Raw genomic sequence first — 14,229 nt, forward strand, 5'->3', positions numbered from 1 at the left:
CACAAATATTATTTAACATTTTAACCTATTGATGTAAAATTTAATTAAGCTATTGTTATATGAAATTTTAATACAAGATATATATTGTATAACTATTATACTCGTAATATAGTAATAGTTTTGTATAATACTAACCGAGCAAGAAATCATATTTAGTAATTTATAAATAAAAGCATAAAGAATGAGTTAACTATATAATACTCCTATAAATGATAAATAGATAAAAAAAAAAAAAGAAGAAATATTTTATATGGGTTATTCGGGTTAACCCAAATAAAATAAATTTCACCCATAACCTAAACCAATTAAATTTATATGGGTTTGGTTAACCAAATAATGAACCTGAAACCCGAATAACCCAACCCATATAACCCAAATTCATTCGGTTTGGGTCGGGTTAATTGGGTTTGGTTTTTTTCAACACCCCATATTATTGTATCTTCAAAGACATAAACAAACAGTCGAAGGGAGGCTGATCACAAAAGTCCTCTTGATTCTTTCAACATCCTCACCAAAATCTCTATCCTATAACTCATTTTTATAGGATAAACCAAAGCATGATCACCTAGCTAACTTGCCCTATAATTTGGAAAAATACCAATTACTCGTATCTAATATACGGATTAAACTTGTAATTTTTAACAAACCACATGGACGATATATGTTATTAACTTTAGAAAATATGAATTAATTACCATCAAATCCTCGTTTGATTCAAATTCCCTAAAACTCCATTTTGATGTGTAGATCATTTCTTCAATGGTAATCCGATAAACTTGTACCACCATTGTCATTCCCATAACACGCCGCATGATATCAAGAAGACTTTCGACGCAAGACATCTCCAAATTAACAATCATCATCATTTAATCACGCGTCACTCGGCAAACCAAAAAATTAACTGACCCACAAATCAACTTGTACCTGCTGGAACTTTCCTTTGGACATTGAGGTTATAGTTGAAAGTAGTAAATAAGGATGATTAGTGCTTGCAAGTGTAATAAACTTGATCTGTTTTGTTATTGTTATGTTTTAACGATTGATGTATTACTAAGTCATCTAAATTATCGAAGGATATACACACAATAGCAAAAACTAACAATTTTGATAACACACAATAGATAACTAAAAAAAAAAAGAAAAGACAAAGTTGAATACATACAATAACAATAGAATCAAACGAGATTACGCATTGAATTTCTGGTAGTAGATCCATAATCAAAGAAGTGTTTGTGATTATTTTTTCCCTCACCCTACCCTTTCATTTCCGCTTAAGCTTCCCCGGTTTGGGGGATTAATTGATTGGATACCCGAGAACCATAATCTTTCCTAGGAACAACTTTGAATATATAAGATAGCAAAACGAATAATGAAGTTTGGTCCACATAATAAAAGTTGCAAATCAGATACATAAAACGTAAAAATAAAGAGTTCAATACTTACAATAAAGATTTTTAAAGTTGGATACACATAATAGTAAAACGAACAAGTACATTTTCCATTCACTAATCCTTGGTAAAGATAGATAATCATTAATAAATTTGCTTGGTTATGTTCCACATCAAAACCACACCAGAAAGGAAAAGCATTGAACTCTTTGTACCCTTCAGTTTACAAATTTACGCCTGCCAAAAGGTATAAACTAATTCACATCAGTAAATTTTAAAAACTAACATGTATGAAATATGTTTATAGTGACATAGTGAAAAAGAAAATTCATATTAGCTTACCTTGCAGATGTTGTTGGAGAGCCACTCTAGACCTTCACAAAGCCCCTCACCTGTTGTTGCGGATGTGCTCTGTATATACCTGAACAGCAGGGCAATTTCATGTTAGAATGCGTCTATTCGGGTTATATTTCACACAACTGACCGTTCAGATACTTAAAAGACAGTTTTGAAAGATAATGGAGGGTACTTTACCATGGACGTTGGCGGAGAGAATGAAGACCAAGTTTATCGGTTATTTCTGCAGCATTCATTGCATTTGGCAAATCTTGCTTGTTAGCAAACACCAGTAGGACAGCATTCCTAAGTTCATCCTAAAAAAGTAGTAAAAAGTATAGTTACTTTATGCTGAATAAAAATTAGTTCCCAATTGGACATGACTAAGAGAAGGGCTCACGATAATAGCTTATCGAGTATAAAATTTGAAAAGGCCAACCTCATTCAACAGCTTGTGCAACTCGTCCCTTGCCTCAATAATTCGATCCCTGTCGTTGCTATCCACCACAAAAATAATACCTTGTGTGTTTTGGAAGTAGAATCTCCACAATGGACGAATCTGCAAGTGATTAAAACGTCGTTATGCATCCTAGAATCTGAAAGTGCTGAGCAACAAGAAAGAACAAAAACAGTCTCCCTCTGAAAAACAGAACTAAAATAAGAAAAAGAGTGGTACGAACCTTGTCTTGGCCACCGATATCCCAGACAGTGAAGCTGATATTCTTATATTCAACATTCTCAACATTAAATCCTAAAAAAAAACGCCAATTAAAAAATTCGAACATTATACTGTACTATCATAGCTGCAATATATATACACATGAGCATAGAAGGATTTTAAAGTCATTGAGCTACTTTGAGGGTCTAACAAGATACCAAGTCATGCACAATAACTTTATGATGCCAAGATTTATGAACAATCTGTTGAAATATGATCACGTAAAATGAACGTATGTCTGAAAAGTATTTAAGCCTACGGGGTCACATCTCAACGTGAATGTAACTATAAATTAATTAATATATTAAATGCAATTTATTAATTAATTTGATCACGAAATAATTAATTTAAATAAGTTAAATGATTAATTGTATTTAAATTAATTAGAAGGAGGATTAAATGTGAAATTAGGAAATTAGTGTTGGACTCTAATTCCCTAAACATGGGGTCTGGAAATTACAAGGTTTTTTGGCCTTGAGTACTTGGTCACCAAGATTAAAAACCCTAATTATTCCTTATATATAGATGACTTAATTCAAAGAGTTTATATACTTTCACACACTAAAAAACCTCCTCTCTTCTCTCCCTAGTTCGATCGCCTATAAAAAACAAACCAAAGGAGTTCGGTTTGTTAAAATACGAAATCTACATGAACCTACAATAATTAATGCATAGCATTAATTGTAGTTGGGTTTTATTTGATAGCATCAAAGGTTTTCGGATTATGAAGGTTTTCGAATAAAAGGGAATTATACAACGGGTTTGTTCGGTTCGTGATCAAGTACTAGCATACATACGTTCCACCGTTGAGTGTGCAATCGTAGAGAGGTTAATTTAAACTTTGTTCTTGTCTTCAATCTCTCCATAATAAGGTACAAATTCTATTCATTGGTTAATTAGTTAAACTACATAGATCTTGTCTTCTGTTGCGTGCTTTGTGATTTGATGTGATAAATAGTTATATAACCCAACACAATCTACTTATAAACGTCTTTGCTTTACAATACAAAAGGGCTTAACGGCGCAACTTGTTGCCTGATTACCTTCTATTGCTATGTAATTTTCTATAGTTGAATGAAAAAAAAAAATAACACAATGTATGAACTTATAAGCAACACATCACTTGATTTGCATAGCACAAAATATAAATAAGATCTTCTTAAGTTATAAATACTTAATGCATCAATTAAGATGTATACTTACCAATCGTAGGGATTGTAGTCACGATTTCTCCAAGCTTTAGCTTGTACAAGATGGTAGTCTTCCCAGCAGCATCAAGACCAACCATCAAAATTCGCATCTCTTTCTTGGCAAATAGTTGGCTAAACAACTTTGTGAATGTTAGCCCCATCTTTCAGTGGTGCACTAGATAATTAAAGAATAGAATAAGTTCCAAAATCAGGGCAATTTTAATCAAAAACAGACAGAATAGTGTGTTAACACGCTAGCTTGTTTTTCTAGATTTTTTGGCTTTGCTTTGCCAATTTGAATTCGCTATTTTCTCTCTAGTTCTCTGAAACTCTTATGTTCGACATACAAAAGTTGAAGAAAACTTGTGCTATTTATAGTTTCCCATGACTTAGTATTCAAGTAATTTATGTAGCACCGAAGTTATTGACATAGTCTTGTGGTTTATGGAATAGTTATTCTTTTTATTATTATTATTTTTTTTAATGAACTAACAAAGAATTTTTATAGAAATAATTCACCACCTTAAGCAATAAAATGTTAAGAAACAAATACCTTTAAGTATTTCTTATAAAATATTAAAAATTATATATTATATATATAGGGGTAAGATATAATGAGTCCACCTAAAAAAAGTCCAAAAAAAGTCCATTGATTTTCGTAACTTACACACCACCATCATCATCTACTACGATATACAAGTCTTTTTTTTTGTAAAAACACTAAGACTTTCCGGCAACGGGCCCACCGGAAAATCAATGGACTTTTTTTGAACTTTTTTTAGGTGGACTCATTTTCTTTTCCCCCTATATATACTAGGTTTTTTACCCGCACGATGTGCGACCGTGAAATTGATTTTTTAATGCTTTTAAAATTTTACGTTGATAAATAAATTTATAATAAACAACATTTATATAAAAAATATATATATAAATAATTGAATGTATTTAAAAACCAAGCTCTCTTAATAATAGAAAATATCATTATTACTTATATTCAGATTTAATTAGATTTTAAAAATGAAAAGAGAAACGGAAACCACTATGTCTTTACTCCATACAATCAACTTTTTAGTTTTGTATTTTTTTTTTAAAGGTGTAGATCATTTGCTCATAATATAGTTGATCTAGTTTACGTTATCTTAATCGGGTCCGCGTTAGAGGTGCTCAATCATTAAACTATTAGGAGAAGTTTAGTTTTGTACTGCAACATAATAAAATTAAAATGGAAATTAACTAACAATAAAATATAATAAAAAAGAACATTCATATATCAATAAATAGATAAGAAAATAAATATTGTGAAAAAATTATGGAGATAACACATAAGATTTAAACTTATGTGGCAATATCATAACATAGCTTTGAATTGAAGAGGCTTTAGAATCATCCGGTTAACTACTGTTTTAATAATTATAATTATATAAATAAATAACAATAAAACACTCTTTTTGTAAAACAATCATTCCTTTATTTATATTTATAAGGATAAAAAATAAAGTGTTTTTATATTTATATGGAAAATTAATGTTAAGGCTGCATTTAAAATGTATAAAAAAAATATATTTTAATATAAAAGCAATGCTACAATAACAAACTAATTACAAACACAATTGTACAAACTCATAGGTGTCTAATAACATGAAGAAAGAGAATGAAAAAAGAAAATATGATTTTGCATTTAATTGGTTCTTTTGATTTGACACATTAGTTTATAGATCATTGTTTGTTAATAGTTTGTGTATTTAACATTTCTCTATATATAAAACTCACTTTTGAACATTATAATAAGTTTAAATTATCTAACGAATTTTAACTAAAACTGTAAGGATACGTCTAACAAAACGTTACTATTATTTGTAAATTACTAATTTTTTGTAAGGCTATCATTCTTCTAATAAAAAAGATGAGAATTTCATGTAGAATCTCGAGTTTAAAGAAAATGATTTTAATCGCCGAATATGGAACTGTGACAAACTTGACCAAATGTGACATAATTACACTGAAGTTGGCGTCGAACTTGCCACGTACTACATACTAATTGGCTGTGTGATGCAAACTTGACTTTTCCTGACTTTTCTATTGCTTTTTTTTTTGGGTAAACACCCTCAAGTTTTTCATTACTTTTAAAAGCAAAAATTGGATTAAAACTCCCAAAACTTGGAGGTCCAGAAATAATCGGATTTTTGCCAATAAAATCCCAAAAGTTGAAGAAATTGTGGAAAACATTAAAACTCTATCTTTCTTATGGGTGACTACAGATTGTAATTTTTTTTAATTGGTGATGTAATTGGGATTATGGTCATAACTTCTTGCTATGTCAGACTTTTTTTTTTATTATGAAATAAAAACTTGTTAAAAAAAACTTGGATTAAAAAATAATTCTTATTCATTTCAAACTCTTTTTTTAAAATTTTTATCATCATTATTATTATTATTATTATTATTTTTCTATTTTTCTGTTATGGGCTTTTAGCAAATTTTTTCATCCCAAATTCATTATTAGCATTTGCCGTTTATTTCTCTCTATCATGGAGAGAAACCTCCCTGATTACCACTTTTTGATTGATCAAAGCATTTATTAGTTTCATTATAATTGACGAGCATGGTACCCGTGTAATACGACAGTGGTGATGGAGAAGACGGTCTAATGGTGTCAGTGATGATACTATTAGTGAGTGTTTATGTTGTAGCTATGTGTATTTATAATTTTATTCTCTTTGAATGACTCATTCACTCCCGTTGTTCCAAACATCAAAAAGAAACTCCATTTCGTTAAATATTTAACTATCTATACTTTTTATTTTATAAAAATTATTCAAATTTATTTTTAAAAAGTTTTACACAATACATACATGTGAAGTACGAAATTACCCTTAATAACACCACCTATGGAAAAACTTATTAAAAATTACCAAATTTATCCTTACTGAGTTAATTGCTAATGTAGGCTTTTGGGGGGTAATGGCCTCGGCACACTATTCATCTAGATAAGTTCCCCCGGCCCGGCTGGCTCTCCTACCTGGGATCCCTTCTCCTTGGAGAATTGTCACTCAAGACTTATGCTCAAATCTTTTGTCTTAACTTACATTAAAAAACCTTATCTTCTAAAATATTTTTTCGTTATCAATTTTATATCAACTTCACCAGTCGACACCGTCAGCACCACCATCAATAGTCGCAGTGATCACCACTCATACTTAAACACTGCAAGACCGTCTTTGCCGCCGCCACTACCGCCATATTACGCAGATATCATGCTGATTTGTTGCAAAAGAACCCAAATCGGCTTCCACCTCGGCTTCCACATCAACATTTGTGTGATGCCATGTAAATAATGTCTTCAAATATTTAGAAATCGATTTCCTTTCCCACTAAACCCATACCTATTAGTGGTTCCCATACTTAGAGTAATTCTAACATACCAAACGCCACTTCATCTTACTAGCACTAACTACATTTGTGATTTAATCTTATTTGAAAATTATTCCAGTTAATTTATTTAGCTTATTCAAATAAAATATACTTAAGAAACTAACTCATATAAATTATAAAAGAGCATATATATATACACAATATATATATACAGGGTAATACTCCGGTGAAAATACTTTTAATATATATATATATATATATATGATAAGTTCATATTTTCATTCCATAGGATCGGGCTTTGAACTTATCTTTTAAAAGAGACCAGATTTTGGACTTATGACCAGCATTTGGAGTTAGCTAAGTTTGGCCCATTAGGAGAGATCAACTTTGATGGCTTATTTTATGAAGTGTTTAAGTGTTTAATATATTTTTTTTTCTTTTTGTTCTTTTTTAAAGAGTAACTAAGACAAAATATTGACCCAAAATATATTTTTGAATATTGACATCGATTTAATTAGTCATATTTTTGAATATCGACATCGATTTAATTAAAAAGTAACTTGAAAGTTTAACTTAGTTAACCAAAAATATTCACCGTTCACTGTTCGTGGCTCCCGTATACCAGAATGCCCTAGAACTACAGTTAGTCGGAGGAAGCATGAAAAATTCACCGTTCGTGGCTTGGATACAAAACTACCCACTCCCGAAGGACCTAAAGTACCCTTCCCATTTAGGAACATACAAAGGAAAGAGTGACCCCGACGACTTCCTAGAAGCGTTTGAGGGGGCGACGGAGATGAAGATCTGGAACGTACCGACTGCATGTAGAATGTTCAGGTATGCACTTGAAGGGGACGCCAGAGAATGGCTGAAGAGCGTCACAAAAGGGTCCATCGTCAGCTTCGATGACCTTAAAGAGAAATTTAGAGCCCGTTTCAGCCAGCAGAAAAAGCATAAGAAGATCCATGTGGCCGCCCATGGGATAAAGCAAAAGGAAACAGAGGGTTGCAGAACATTCATGGATCGATTCACCACGGAGACGGAGGACATTGTGGACCTTCTCGAGTCACAAAGGATATCCGGACTACTCCATGGCCTTCGGAGTAGAGGGTTAGTTGAATTCCTATACAGGGACCTCCTAAAGACATACGAAGCGGTTTTAAAAAGGGCCCACATGTATTTAGACGCCAGAGACACCGCTTTGAAAGGAGACACAAGTCCCACACAGGAGAAGGAAACTCCGGTAAATAGGAAAGGGAAATGGACAAGCGAAAGAGAAAAACCAAGGTATACCCCATACCATAAGGATGACAAAGGGTATCTCAAGATAAATCTCCCGGAGCTACACAATAGCCCGAAAGAAATATTACTCACCGAGCATGTTGCAAAAACCTTCCCCATTCCCCCCAGACTAAGTGGAAAAAATAGGAAGGATCAAGAAAAATACTGCGAGTTCCACAGGGACCATGGCCATGACACGAACGCGTGTTGGCAACTTAGGAAAGCCATCGAAGAAGCTATTAACGAAGGGAAACTCTCGCACCTGGTAAAAAGCGTCAGGCAACAGCAGAATATGAAGAAAGAAGACGACACAGAGGAGAAGAAGAAAGGTCCTAAGAAAACAATTTATACAATAACAAAAGTCAAACCGGGGTCAGAATATTCTCTCCCCAGGGTTTACAAGGGGAGCATGGGGCGCATCACCTTCCCACAAATTTTTAAAACTTTCAGGGATCCACTGGTAATTTCCGCAGTCTTAGAAATATCCAAAGTAAAAAATATCATTGTGGACACCGGAAGTGAGTGTAATGTATTATATGAAAAAGCTTTTTGGAAACTGCATCATGTGGCACGAATGAACTTTAAAAGGACAGAAGCTTCGGTCCAAGGGTATTCAGGAAGCGAAGCCAAACCATTGGGAAAGCTAGAAGTAAAAATGACGATAGGGGAAGGACGCTGGGAACGAAAAAAGAGGATTACTTTTCTGGTTGTAGACGGAGTATCGCCTTTCGAAGCAATCATCGGAAGACCTGGGATCCAAAAATTTGAAATGATACCCTCCGTAGCACATGGGATGATTAAGTATGAATCAAACGGGGGAATAGGGACCTTGGTGACAAAGGAACACAAACTATCCAGAGAAGGACAAGACGGTCCTCACTACCTCTCATGGAGTGAAGGGCCTTACTACGGGCACCTGCACGGATAACGATGCGTCTAAAGGCAAGACAAACATAGAAAAATAATTAGCCCTATCTTTTTTATTTTTTAAAGCCTAGAGGATATGGTATGTAACCTCATTATTATTAATAAAGGCTTCTTCTTTTCTTCCAACATATCTCCTCTAAAAAAAAAAAAAAGACGCACATAAGCGCAAAAATCATTCCAAAGTGGGGACGCCCATGTAATGGAATTTAAAAATGTATAAGGACCTATAGTCCAAATACACACCTATGGGTATATCCACAACAAACAAGCATACAATCAAATGTGAAAAATAAAATCGCATAATATGCACATATAGCATTAAGCGGCCCATAAGACCGCACTGTGTCCATAAACCACAATCACGATATTGTGGGCAAAAGAAAAAACACCGAAAAAACATTATCCAGAAAATTACAGACATGAAAGAAAATTGTTCAAAACAGCACACTACGCTGTTAGATGTCTAACGAGGCACATTCGCCAAACCAAAGGCACGCAGGCCTCAAACATTCACTGGGGGTCAACAGGGGCTTCAGGTTGGATCACATCAGGAGCAACTTTCAGCAGATCTTCAACAGCAATGTTGGGGTCAGCAATGACCTTATCCAGGTAAGGAAAGACAGCATCTCTCCACTTCTGGTCAGCAACTTCAAGGTCATGAGAGGCAGTAGGAATAAAATCCCCCCTGCACTGTAGATCGCATTTGCCTTCCGCAGCAAATTCCTTCAGCATAGTAGACCTCTCATCAGCTCTCTCGGCTGAAGTTAGCTCTCCTAACAACTGACCAACCACATCACTATACAACAAAGACCTGCTAACGTAAGGAATTACCTCTGTAACCAACCTGATACGATTCTGTTTCATAGTCTCAATCTGATCACGCAACAGCCTGCTACTTTCACGTTCATCAGCAAATTCTTGTTGCAACTTCAACACAGCTTCATCGTGGACAACAGCATCCGCTTTCAACATGTTTACTTGCTGCTTCAGGCTTTGAACAATGTCAGATGACTCCACAGTGGTAACAAACCGGGCCTCCCTAGCTTTCAAATCTTCAACAGTAGCAACTATTGACTGCACCTCTAGACTCTTGGACCTTAGATCAATAGACACCCTGGAAAAACGCCTGGCGATAACAGCATCAAGATAGGTATGGAACTGACGATCCTTTTTGAAGACCCGGAGAAAAGTTTCATTATCCATGCTGTCAATCTTCTTGACGTCCTCAGCATTCATGTGCTCACCATCTAGCCAAGTAAGGATCTCCTGCTCGTGAAGATCTGTAAAAACAGAGTAAATCAACACATCCACATAATAGGACAATGATAGATAAATAAAGGGTCGTACCTATCTGGGGAACAGAGGACCTGCAGATTTCAGGCTCTTTTGGAGTATCACCAACCTTCCTCCTCTTTAGACGACCTGCAACAGACTGGGGAATGTGAACTTCCTTCTTCTTCTTCCTAGTAGCAGCAACACCAGTGATTTCAACTTCAAACATGTCAATATTCAAAATAGGGGAATCGACAGCACTCGACACTTCTGGTTCATCACTCTGAACACCCGACGAACCAACATCAGCAACAAGACTACCTTGTCTTTCAATACGAGGTACCTCAGTTACCTCCTTCACACCTTTCCTGACAAATTTCCTAAAAGTCATATCTACAAAAGCAAAAGAAACACAACGATCAGAAACACTATATCAGCAAAGGCTATCGAAAACAACGTACCAGATCCTTACCATCTATATCTACACCACCAGGCAATGTATTAGTCAACTTCGATTTGTACAACACGACATTAGGATATAAAACAACTTGAATAGGATGCAATCGAATTTCACGACACAAATCATCGATCACATATTCGGGGAAGGGATTTTCATATTTTTCATGTTTACACAATAACTTCCTATTAGTGATGGATTTATAGCCACTTGGAAATAGAGATACCTTCATAAATAGAAAATCACTTTTCCAATTACGGATATCCAAACCACCCCTTTTAAAACACCCAGCTTTCGATCGGTTACCCACTGTAACCCAATCACCAGATGGACATGTTTGGACAAAGTACCTAAATAGCTCTAACGATGGCTCACCGCCATATGCTCTACACATTACTTCAAAAGCAATTATTCTCGACAAGCCTAGTGGTGTTATTGTGGAAATGTGGATGTCGAAGAAATCAAGCACAGTAAGCATAAAAGGGGAAAAAGGGTACTGATGTGTGAAAATCTAGTTAAATTAAAATTCCTTAAAAATACTCCAAATCAAATACCACACACAATCGGGCAGTGGACCCGTTCGTATGCAATATAGATTAAAGTAAGTAAAGGTTCGTTCCACAGAGACTACAAAGAGTTAGCGAGTTTTAAGTAGTTAAAAAGAGTTTGGTTTTTAAAGACACCACGTCATCTTGGTTTTTATATTAAAAGTTAGTTGATTGAAAGAGTTAGAAATTCCAAAGAATTTATCGAAAAGAAAATTGTTTTTAAATCAAATAGGATGAGAAGATCATCCACTTCGACTCCATGATACACATTATTTAGGTTGCATATAATTGAAGAACCAATTCAAATACGTTGATTTTATAACCGAGTACTAAACAAAGACTCACCCCGTACCCGTCAAGTTCGTTACTTTATTCAATTCCCTTAATTAACTAGTTCCATTACTAAGACCGGTACCCCAAGACGCCTTTCATAACTTTCCTAGCCAACTAATTGTTTTGGTTATTTAGATAACAATTGTGTCTATTGATTGTACCCAACCATTAATCCGTTAACCCTTATTAACTATTAATTACTTTCTACCGTACCCGTCATAGAAACAATTACTTCTAACCAAGCAATCAAAATAACTTCTACACAACCTAAGTTACCACTGAGATCATGCAAAAACTATCTGCAATTAAGAGTTAAATAACAAAGAATTAATAAGCTAAGATTACGACACAACGTTAAATCAAATCAACTTGAATTCAAAAGATTTATGCAACCATTATTCAATGTATCACTTCATCTCAGTGGATGATGAATTATTTAACTACTCATAATTAAAAACAAAGCACAAAGAGTAAAAATATAGAAGAACATATTGTACCAATGTGTAGAAAACAAGTAAACGCTAAGAAAATCGACAACCGAATGCCTTGAAGCTCACGAACAACCCTTAGACCTTGATGGACGAAAAAGCTGCTGAGAATAGCCCCAAAGAACCCTAAAATCGACTAGAGGTGATTGTATATCGAATGGGAGGGTTATGGTCTTTTATTTATATAGCTTACAAAAAGTCTTCACAAACCGACCTACAAGTGCGACACACCAAGCTTCAGGTGCGGCGCACCTGGCCTTGTTTCCAAAAATATTCTTGCCCGATATGCGACGCACCACAGGATTGGTGCGCCGCACCTCCCTGCTTTTCAACATCTTCCAAGTTTCTGAGAAGAAAATGCTCCGCACCACTCTACCAGGTGCGACGCACCTGCTCTGTTTTCAGCCAAAACTTGTAGTTTTCATTCCGTCTTCACTCGTATGCGTCCATGAACCATCCTAGTGCATCTTCTAATCATCCGAAAGCTATTTCTAACCATTTCACCTGTTCTAAGCCTACACCACTAACAATACCATCAAAGCATCGAATATATATATAAATTGCACATAATTAAGCTTAAAACGACTTAGAAACGATATGGGAATATGCATATAAATGGACATATCAAATGAATATAACAATCAATCAAAGAACACTTTGTTGGTTTAAACTTATGTACCAACTCTATATTGATTTGCCAAAGATGAGGGAAATACCAAATGACAGTCCAAGTTCTTCTTTTTCTCTATTTTTTTTTTCTGTTTTTCATTCTTTTCTTTCTCTTTTCTTTTTAATGAACTACTTTTACCCTGTCTAATTGGTACTCCCTTTTTACAATTTTAAAATTTGTTGACAAATCATAACAATCATGCTAATCCGAACAATCTAGACTTAATCAATAATTATGACGACATCAATCTACCCCCAATAGAGAATACACCAACCCAACACAATCAAGATAACCCTAAACCATCCAACTAGCATAGGCAACTAATGATCAATCAAGGATTTCGACTATCGGTATGGTGAGAATAGGTTACATATTTGAGTGGATTTAAACACAAACGAAAAAGGTTAGGCTCAACAAATTTTTTAAGTGTATCTTGCACTAATAATGAGTGCAACAAGGGTTTAACTAAGGGAAATTCACTAACCAATGTGATTAGCTACTTAAACACATGCACACAAACATGGTTTAACAATAATGACATAACAAAGGGTGAATAAACAAAGAAAAAGGGTTTAATCCTAAATTTACCTCTTTATCATCTAGCAAACTACGAGACGATCAACTAAGACAAGTTCTAGAATCAACGCAATCACCGGCACACTCATATCAAAGAAAGAAATGCGGAAATGGAATAAATTAACCTCAAACTTGCACATCATAGTTCAAAGCTCTAAAAGAAACTCTTACTTTCGGATAAATCCAAAAGCCTATGAGAGGGACAAATTTACAAGGCAACTAAACCAAAACCGTAACACCTATCAAATCTCTAAATGAATCAAGATCTCACATATTTGGGTGTTTTGTGGTAGAGTATGCTAGTCATGAAATCAATCACGAATGGATTTGCCTTAACAATCATTCAAAACACATTTCACAATTTAAAAAATTTTAACCAAAGGAATATAGCTCAATTACTTACTAAAATATGATTAAATCTTAAATGACAAAGTAATTAAACTATAGGACAAGCAATCAAAAGTTAAATATTGTCTCAATTTCACCCGGCTTATTCCTATTTACCTACCCCCCCATACTTGAGTTGTACCATGTCCTCATTGTACAATGAACTAAAGACAATCTATGAGAAATAGGTAAAAGCAAAATAAAAAGAAAAGAAAAGAATTACGAAAACTTGCCGGATGTTGGTAAATGTTGGTATGCTTGGTAGAATCGTCATAATGAATGGGCG

The 14,229-nt window shown here is 34.4% G+C and overlaps 2 protein-coding genes across 3 annotated transcripts; one reads left to right on the plus strand and one right to left on the minus strand.

Moving 5' to 3' along the window:
* Positions 1–1,386: 1,386 nt before the first annotated feature.
* LOC122590118 (ADP-ribosylation factor-like) lies at positions 1,387–3,963 on the minus strand. 2 transcript variants are annotated; one of them, XM_043762454.1, is made up of 6 exons: positions 3,646–3,963; positions 2,405–2,475; positions 2,164–2,283; positions 1,923–2,041; positions 1,731–1,809; positions 1,387–1,625 (listed from the first exon to the last, which is right to left on the minus strand). In XM_043762454.1, exons 1-6 carry the CDS (start codon positions 3,791–3,793, stop codon positions 1,620–1,622), a joined length of 543 nt encoding a protein of 180 aa, XP_043618389.1. In that variant the 5' UTR covers positions 3,794–3,963; the 3' UTR covers positions 1,387–1,619. The 2 variants fall into 2 exon arrangements, with proteins under 2 accessions (XP_043618389.1, XP_043618388.1); XM_043762453.1 differs by lacking the exon at positions 1,387–1,625 and having other exon boundaries at positions 1,722–1,809.
* Positions 3,964–7,662: 3,699 nt separating this feature from the next.
* On the plus strand, positions 7,663–9,213 carry LOC122587608. Its single transcript, XM_043759783.1, has one exon. It carries the CDS (start codon positions 7,663–7,665, stop codon positions 9,211–9,213), a length of 1,551 nt encoding a protein of 516 aa, XP_043615718.1.
* The last annotated feature ends 5,016 nt before the right edge of the window (positions 9,214–14,229 follow it).

This window comes from Erigeron canadensis, chromosome 2 (genome assembly GCF_010389155.1).
Source record: "Erigeron canadensis isolate Cc75 chromosome 2, C_canadensis_v1, whole genome shotgun sequence".
Lineage (NCBI taxonomy): Eukaryota > Viridiplantae > Streptophyta > Magnoliopsida > Asterales > Asteraceae > Erigeron > Erigeron canadensis.